The sequence below is a fragment of the Athene cunicularia genome (assembly GCF_003259725.1).
Source record: "Athene cunicularia isolate RWA chromosome 15 unlocalized genomic scaffold, athCun1 chr15_part1, whole genome shotgun sequence".
NCBI lineage: Eukaryota > Metazoa > Chordata > Aves > Strigiformes > Strigidae > Athene > Athene cunicularia.
Genome location: NW_020799121.1, coordinates 1,866,331 through 1,874,143, shown reverse-complemented (window position 1 = coordinate 1,874,143; position 7,813 = coordinate 1,866,331). Strand labels below are relative to the sequence as shown.

Genomic DNA, 7,813 nt, shown 5'->3' with positions numbered 1-7,813 from the left:
GAGAGCTGGAGGACCAGGCCAGGAGAGCATCGTTGGGGCTGCTCCACTGCCAGAGCTCAAGGACGTACCCTGGGGCTGGGGATGGTTCCCTGCATCTCAAGATACTGCTCAAAACACCACCGTGCTAAAACTGGCTCTGCTCCCACCCAGTACATCTGGAAACAACCCCTGTCTCTTCTCTAGCTCACGCAGCTAAACTGAGCCACCGGATGGACCTTCTCACTCCTTCGGATCTCCTATTAGAGGGCATTGTGGAGAGCTTCTCCCGCATTCTCTCCCTGCTGGAGGGCTGGATATTTTTAAACTGGGGAAAAAAAACCCTCACAAAGACAGCGTCAAAAAACAAAGAACAACAACAACAAAAAAGTAAGATTTGTTGTTTGGTTTTTTTTTAATAATTAAGACTTTCAAAAATAAGAAGGCATGATGCAAATAACACGGCTGCATAAACAACCGTTGCTGCACTGAATGGAAGGGAAGGAGCTGCTCTTCTGGGCTAATTTACGATAAATACAGGGCAGCTATTTTTCCATCGATACTATTGTGCAATGGCTCTGCTCATGGCCTGGCTGAGACGTTGTGGTGAGGGAAGGGGGGGAGAAAAAGGAGGGAGATGAGGGAAGAGTTGGCAAGATTTGTTGGCTATAGAAGCATTTAGCTCCTTTCAGATGCCCGCAGTCCAGGAGAGAAATGCTTGGCTGAGTCTGCTGCAGAGAGCCCTGTGCTCCTGGTCAGGACCTGATGTCATGGAGTAACCAAACCAACATGCTCATCAGTTCACTTGTTTCCTTGAGTCTTGGTCTATAAAATAGAGCAGGCATCTGCCAGCGGCTGGTGAGACCCCATGGGGGGATATGTCAAGGTGAGACTTCCCAGGCAAGTAGAGGGCTTGGGGCACTGAGAGCAAACCCACAGTAAGTCTTTCAAGATTGGTGTTGTACCTTCCACCATAAATCTGCACAACGCCTATCAGGCTGCAGCACTTTGCCACCCCTGGTGCTGAGCATCACCCATGGTATCACCTCCTTCATCCTTCCAATATATTCCACTTGCTACTGCTCACCTAGGAAGTTCACACCTACTTAGAAACTAAAACCACTGAGTGAGAAGGACACCAGCTTTCTACAGCGATCACTCCACCTGAACATGGTTTGGGTGATTTCATGGTGAGACCTCCCCGCACGCCCCCAGTAGCTGAGACCTCCAGTGATGGAGATGTGCTCCCTCCCACAGACCTCGAGACCACTGCAGGTGAAGGCATTGGTGAAAACTCAGAGAGACTCTGAGGCTTAGTGCAACGTTTATGGCACACATGCGCATAAGCGCAGAGGATGGAGAAGGCATGAGACAGCGGGGAAGGGTTGGGATGGGGAGGATGGGCAGCAGAGGATATTGCTGCTGTGGCCCAGGGTGAGATGAAGAAGATGGGGGATGTGTGTGTTAGCAAGGGAAGAGGTGGGATGTGGAGGAGGAAGAGGGCAAACAGCCATGGAGCATCCCTCCTCATCACTGGGATGCTCAGCCACCTACACTGAGCTCTGCAGCGTCACACCCAGGGGACCAAAAACCGCCTGTGCTGCCTGGTGCAGGGGGCAATTAGCACAAACGAGGGCTCATCCTGCCCTCATTGGCTTGTTCCACTTGGCCTCAGCATCAAAGGTAGAAGCATCATCCCAACTTCTTGCAAAACATCTGAGAGCGAGATGTGACTGCATGGCACAGCAAATGTCTCAAAAGCATCAGCAGGAGACTCATCCAGACTGACCCTCTGCCAGCACGCTTGGAGGCCAGATTCACTCCCCTTCTCCTGCCCACCTCAGATTTTATACATATGCATGTGTGCAAATTTTAAGAAATAAAAGCACCTTTGCAAATGCCACCACGATTGAAGTAACACCTCTTCCTAGCTGCAATTAGGTTTCTAATCTTCATTTACTTATGCTAAAGTGGTTCAAATGCTGGCAAGGGGGAGTTAGAGGAGCAGCAAACAAACTAGGGCTGGTTAGTTTGCAGAGCCTCCTCATGTCTCCAAATTAAAGCTAACTTAGACAATGATTGAATTATTCAGGATGGTTCCTGTCAAGCAATTATGCTCAATAAGGGCCTGAAAACACAATTTGCTATCATCTGTCACTCGACAGCTCATCTAATGAGCTCGAGGGCCCATCTGAGCTGATAGGGAGAGGGAAATACCAGCACACAGTATTCAGGTGGCAACACCATCTCTGAGACACTGCCTAAAGACCATCTCTTCAGGAAGGTCCAGGATTTGGCTGATGGAATATGAATATGCAGGGGAAAACAGTCCAGGGCATGGCTGCTTATTCAGCTGAGATGTCCATGGCTGCCACGCGTGGGGCTGGGAAGGGAGATGCTCTGTACAACCAGAGCCTGTCTGCATCCCTGGCTCTGGCAATGAGCCTGGGAAAGGCAACAGGAGGGGAAGGACCCCAACCCCAGACACTCCACTCTGTCCAGCCACAGAGTGTCCCCAGACCTGGGGTTTTCGGAGAGCCTTCAGGAGAGAGGATCAAAGCCAAGAGCAAAGCAGCGCCGGGGAGGGTGAGAGAGAAAGGCTCGCTGATTAGATACGCACCAGGGCAAACGGCTAAATTAAAGGAATGTGGAGATGCGTCCTGCTGAGAGGGAGACCTGGGGGGGAGCATAAGTGGGCATGGCTGGGAGGTAGAGAAGCCACTTGTGAAAGGTCACTGCTGCCCATGAAGGGGCTGCCGAGGGTGGGGGAGCAGGATTCCTCCAGCTCTGGCTCTGCAGATGCATTTCCCCACGGGGGGCAGCTAATAGCAGCAGCACTCCCTGGCCCTGGCAGGCTCCAATGCTAAACTCATGAATCAGCAACATTTCCCCCTTTCTTTCATTTAAAAAATAAATAAATAAATAAACCCACCAAGAAGCAAGCCCTCCCCAACCAAGCATCATGAGCACTGACCATGCTGATTGGGCCCAGAGGAGCCCTGGGGTTAAACTGAAGCTGTCTGCCTCATGGGTTGCCCCTGCTTGGCAGGGAACCAGCCCAAGACCTGCCCCCATGTGCATGGAGAGCTGCTCGTTGTCCCCATCCTGCTGCAGCCAAGCATCCCCCGGGGCTCTCGGGGCTCAGCCGCCGGCTCGGCTCCTCCAGCCCTTGCAGAGAGGCTTCATCACTGGAGGTGAATCACTGTGGGGGAAGAGGCTCATTCCCATCCCGCAGTCGGCCTGCAGCGCCCGCTACTCCTCTGTAGCACAGGGTGGGAAGCAGAGAGGAAGAGGAGAACCGCAGGGGGAGGAAGGCACCGTCCCTTAACTCCTCCCGTCACAGCCTGGAAGGGACACAACATGGCAGAGTCAGCACTGGGCATTTTGCCCCACAGCACCGTGGGGTTTTGCAGGGAAGCTCATTGCAAAAAGCCTTCCCGAATGGGTTTGCCATGGGGCTGCTCCCAAATGCAGCAGCACCGCGGGAAGCCGTGCACTTCTGCACCTCCCCACCAGCCCAGTTTAGGTCCTCCTGGTGCAGGCAGCTCTCAGGTTTAGTATCATCTAGAGAGGAAAGGGCTTGCTGGGTACCACACACCTCACCCCTTCCCTGCGTGTCCAGGCTCTCCCAGCAGCAGGACCCACCAGGGGTTTGTCCCCCATCCCCTCCGTGCAGGGATGGCAGAGCTGGCTCATCCCGGCGCACAGCTGGAACTCCTGGGCGAGCAGGGACCCTGCAGGGAAGCCAGGACCTCACACAGCAACAGTGGCCGAAGCCGAGTCCCTAAGGAAGGAGGCAACTCAGATGGAAAGCGAGTGACGAGCTGCAGAATCCTCCCTCCCCGGAGAGAAAAAGAGGGGGCTGGTAATTAAGGGGAAGCTGCCGAATAGCCACAGCCCATGGCAGGCAGAGCGTGGCTTGGTGATTGCAAAAACCTTCCCAAACCCAAGTGAGCAATTACACAGCCTGCTGCTTTGGGGTTCACCAACCTTCAGCTTTCCTTGCCCAGCTGCCAGAGCCACCCTGGTGCTTGCTTGGAGCACGGATTGGTAATTAACTTCCCTCCTGATTAACAGCTTACGTTCTGGGTGATTTGGGGGCCATCTGACCACTGCCTTTGTGCTGTTCCTGGGAGCGCCTCATCAGCCCCAAGAACATGGGGATGGGAGGTAGCACAGGGGACACTCCAGCAGCTTTTGCTGTGCCTGTAGCCTTGGGGCCACCTGCACTTGCCACACAGATAAGGAAGCAAGGAGGTTTGTTATCATATGCAGGAGGAGAAATCAGCATCTCTCACCCTTGGTCGAGTCCAAGATGGGTGCTTGAAGCAGTCCAAAGTGCCCTCACCTCGCTCCCTTAGCTCATCTTTCCCTCCCGCCCCATCCCAGTTTCCAGCCTCCGCAGTCTGGGGATGCACGCTGGGAGAAGGAAAAATCTCCCCCGTGCATGCAACCTCCGCCTGGCGTTTGGTCCTATTTGTCATAATATGACAAATTCAAGGGAAGAAAATGAGTTTCTAAGTGATTCTTCTGCATTTTTCCTGCTGTTACCAACAGGCCAGATCCTGAAACCCTGACTGGGGACCCATTTATGCAGCACTTGCTGAAGCAGGGAGATGTGACTAATCCAAAGCAATGAAATGGAGCAGGATTTGGCCATGGGCTGTCTGCAGGAGAAGAGATCTTCCCTTCTCCCACCACTGGAAGCTGTGATGCCTGACACAGGCTGCAATTCTAGGGAGGGACCCCGGGCATGGCAAGCCCCCATCAATTAATCTGGGCAAAAGAAGGAAAAACGGCCTTTCCAGGAGGAAAAACTACTCTGAGTGTGGTACACAGGCAGGCACAGGAGCCCTGACTAATGTCCCCAAAGGAGATGTCCCCAAGGTCCTGGCACCAGCCTGCGCCTGGACCTACCCTGCTTCTTCCTCACAGCACTGGTGGAACACATCGCCAGGCTCCTCCTGATCATCTCCAACTATTTTCACAGGCTTTTTCACCCCAGCGAGGACAGCCAGTGCTGCAGTGACAAGTGGCACGGGCACAGCACTCTGTGACCATACTTCTTACCCACCCTTGCCCACCCACAGCTTGTCCCTCTGCTCCCCCAGTGCCAATACCAGCTGCTAACAGGGAGAGCAGGGTCTCAAGGAGGGCAGACGGAGCTGTCTGCTGGCACAGGGAGGGACACGCAGGGGCAGGGACTTACTCTGCCGACTTCCAGAAGTGCCCAGGGTGGGAAAGGCGACGGTTGCGCTTTGGCAGTTTCTCCAGCATGTCCATGAGCTTTGTGAAGGTGGGTCTCTCCTCTTGCTCGTAGGCCCAGCAGAAGAGGAGTATGTCCTGTAGCCACACAGGGTGAGTGCGTGAGCAAACCAAGCCAGTCCCTCTCCTAACACAACCCCCACACCCAACGTCCACCCTGCAAGGACCCCATCTCCACCACTGCACCCTGGTGAAGGGCTGGAGTGGAGGGGATGTGTCCATCCCATGAAGACCTCGTCTCCATCACCACATCCTTGCGAAGGGCTGGGGCAGAGGGCATGTGCAAGCTGAGCTGATACTTGTGGCACAGCGCAGGACCAAACCACTGGCTGGGGAGGGAGGGACCCCTTGCTTTTCTGCTGTCAGATCCTGGGCAGCACAGAGTGTATCTCAAAGGGACCCTCTGCCCGGGGTGGGTGCGAGTGGGGCACATTCCCTCTCCATGTACACACACACAGGGCTCCAGCACCTGCCCCACACCACCTACCGAGATCTCCTTGCCCATCCCAATCTGGCTGAGGTTGGGCTTCATCCCTCTTCCCACCTGCCAGATTATTGCCTCCGCTGGCTGTGTCTTGAAGGGCCATTCCCGCGCGTGCAGCTCGTACCAGATCGTGCTGTTGGGAGACAGTGGGGATTAGAGATGGGAGGAGCTGGGAGGCATCCTGAGGCAGGACACGTCTGACCATTGCACCCACATCCAAAATCACCAACATCCAGGAGAAGTTTCATCCCAGATACGACACCAGAGTGGTCAGCATTCATTACAGAGACAGAGCTGCTCCCATTTTCCAGAGGGGGAAACTGAGGCTGTTGACTTGACCAGGAGCAATCCACCGGCCTGCCACAGTCCCCAGTTTACACCAGGGAAGAGACTGTCCTGTGGGCAGAAGGATGGAGGCTGATGGGAAGCACGGGCAGAGACATGGGCAGAGGCATGGGCAGAGCCGCCAGCCAGCCTGTTACATCAAGTGGGAATCTCCTGCCGGGCTGCAATAGCGCTTCACCCCACTGCCCACGGAGCAGCTTAATAGATGATGTGGGGGGTAAATACATAGTCCAGCTGCTGGACTGGCATTTCTAACTCTGCCACCTGCTCCAGCTGTGCCAGGCAGTGAGCACCAGGGAAGGATGAACCCAAGCATTCGCTTTCACTCTGACTTTTCCTTTTTTCTTCTGCAAAAAGCACTCCATGCCACAAAAAGCTGTCCAAGCCATGGCATAAACTATCCTCTGTGCCCTCACCAGGTGATGGCACACGTGAACCCCCGGCCATCTGCCACTGCACCACTCTTATCGCTAAGCCAAGCCCTCCTTTCCATGAGGACTCCCAAATCCAAGGGAATATCCCAAAACAAGGGCATCTCCTACTGAGCTGGCGGCTGCCCCCACGGTCCTCCGCCCCCGCTACCACCTGGGAGTTTTACATCCTCATTTTCTGGAACCCAGAGGATGGATGAGCCCCGACTCCTGCAGTGCTGGTCCCAATTTCCAAGACAAATTCCATGGAGCTGCTTTTCCCTTCAAAGGATGCCATCACGGCCGGTTAAAGCAGCAAGAATCAAGGTTAAAATGGCCTCAGGGTGGAAAACTCTGGTGGAGAAAGTCTGATAAATGAAAGATTGCTCTTGGATAGGGGGGATCCCTGATTTTGGAACTCGGCTGTCCTCATTTTGGAAAAATATGCACCATTTGGCAATAAATCTCCAAACATTTGAATAATGTGAGACATTTGTAGGTGCTGCAGGCACAGAGGAATTGGGGGGCTGGAGAGGGGCAGGTCCCAGCAGCACAGGACGAGATGCTCAGAGAGGAATGGGCATTTTGAAGGTGCCCAAACCCATCCAATGCAGTTAAATGTAAGTTTCTAGTTGGGAGTTTGGAGCTTAATTTTTCAACTTCCCACTTTCAGATGCATCCAAAATATTTGGGCTGCATTTCCTGAGGTATGGATGGTGCTGTGGAAAGCAGTCTGCTGTTCCCTCTCCCTTTGCACGAGAAGACCATGCATCTAATTAATGATTGCCATGATCTCTCAGGCTTTGGCGAGTGCATGCCACCAGCCTCAGTCCCCTACTCTGCACCACCCTCACACACACTTTAATTTGACATTTTTGTCTCATTTAAATGGTCTTTTCCTCTTTTTGTCACTGATCCCCAAATCCCTAGAGGGAAGCGGCGATGGCAATAACCCTCCAGATCATCTGTGAGCCTCCCAGGCTCAGAGGAGGGCAGCAGAAACAAGAAGGAGGAAAAATGTGGGAAAATCTTTTAATCTTTTAAGGAAACTCATGCTTTACATAAGGGCAGAGCTCACACTCAAAACAAAAAGAAAAAATTAAGTCTAAGTAACCAACTCACATTTAGTTCAATACAGTCCCTTAATTACTTCTTTATTTTTGTGCTAAAGTTATAGCTCGGGGAGGGAAAAAAAAAAGCCAGACCCTTTCAGCTGTAATTACTGTAGTTTTGATGGAAATATCGCCTCCGATAACAGCCCCACGCTCGCTAATCCCCTCAGCCTTTAAGGTATCCATGAGAAAATTAATCTGCTGGGTAAAACCCCCAGCCC

General features: G+C 53.2%; 1 protein-coding gene across 1 annotated transcript in view; it reads right to left on the bottom strand.

The window, feature by feature from the left end:
* Positions 1-384: 384 nt before the first annotated feature.
* The window catches only part of KSR2 (kinase suppressor of ras 2), an 87,971-nt gene continuing 80,542 nt past the window's right edge, over positions 385-7,813 (bottom strand). Inside the window, exons 18-20 of the mRNA XM_026859908.1 lie at positions 5,729-5,858; positions 5,186-5,319; positions 385-3,320 (exon numbers count right to left, since the gene is read on the bottom strand). Of these exons, the coding sequence (XP_026715709.1) occupies positions 3,314-3,320; positions 5,186-5,319; positions 5,729-5,858 (271 nt within the window). The 3' untranslated portion in view covers positions 385-3,313. The remainder of the gene's footprint in view (positions 3,321-5,185; positions 5,320-5,728; positions 5,859-7,813) is intronic.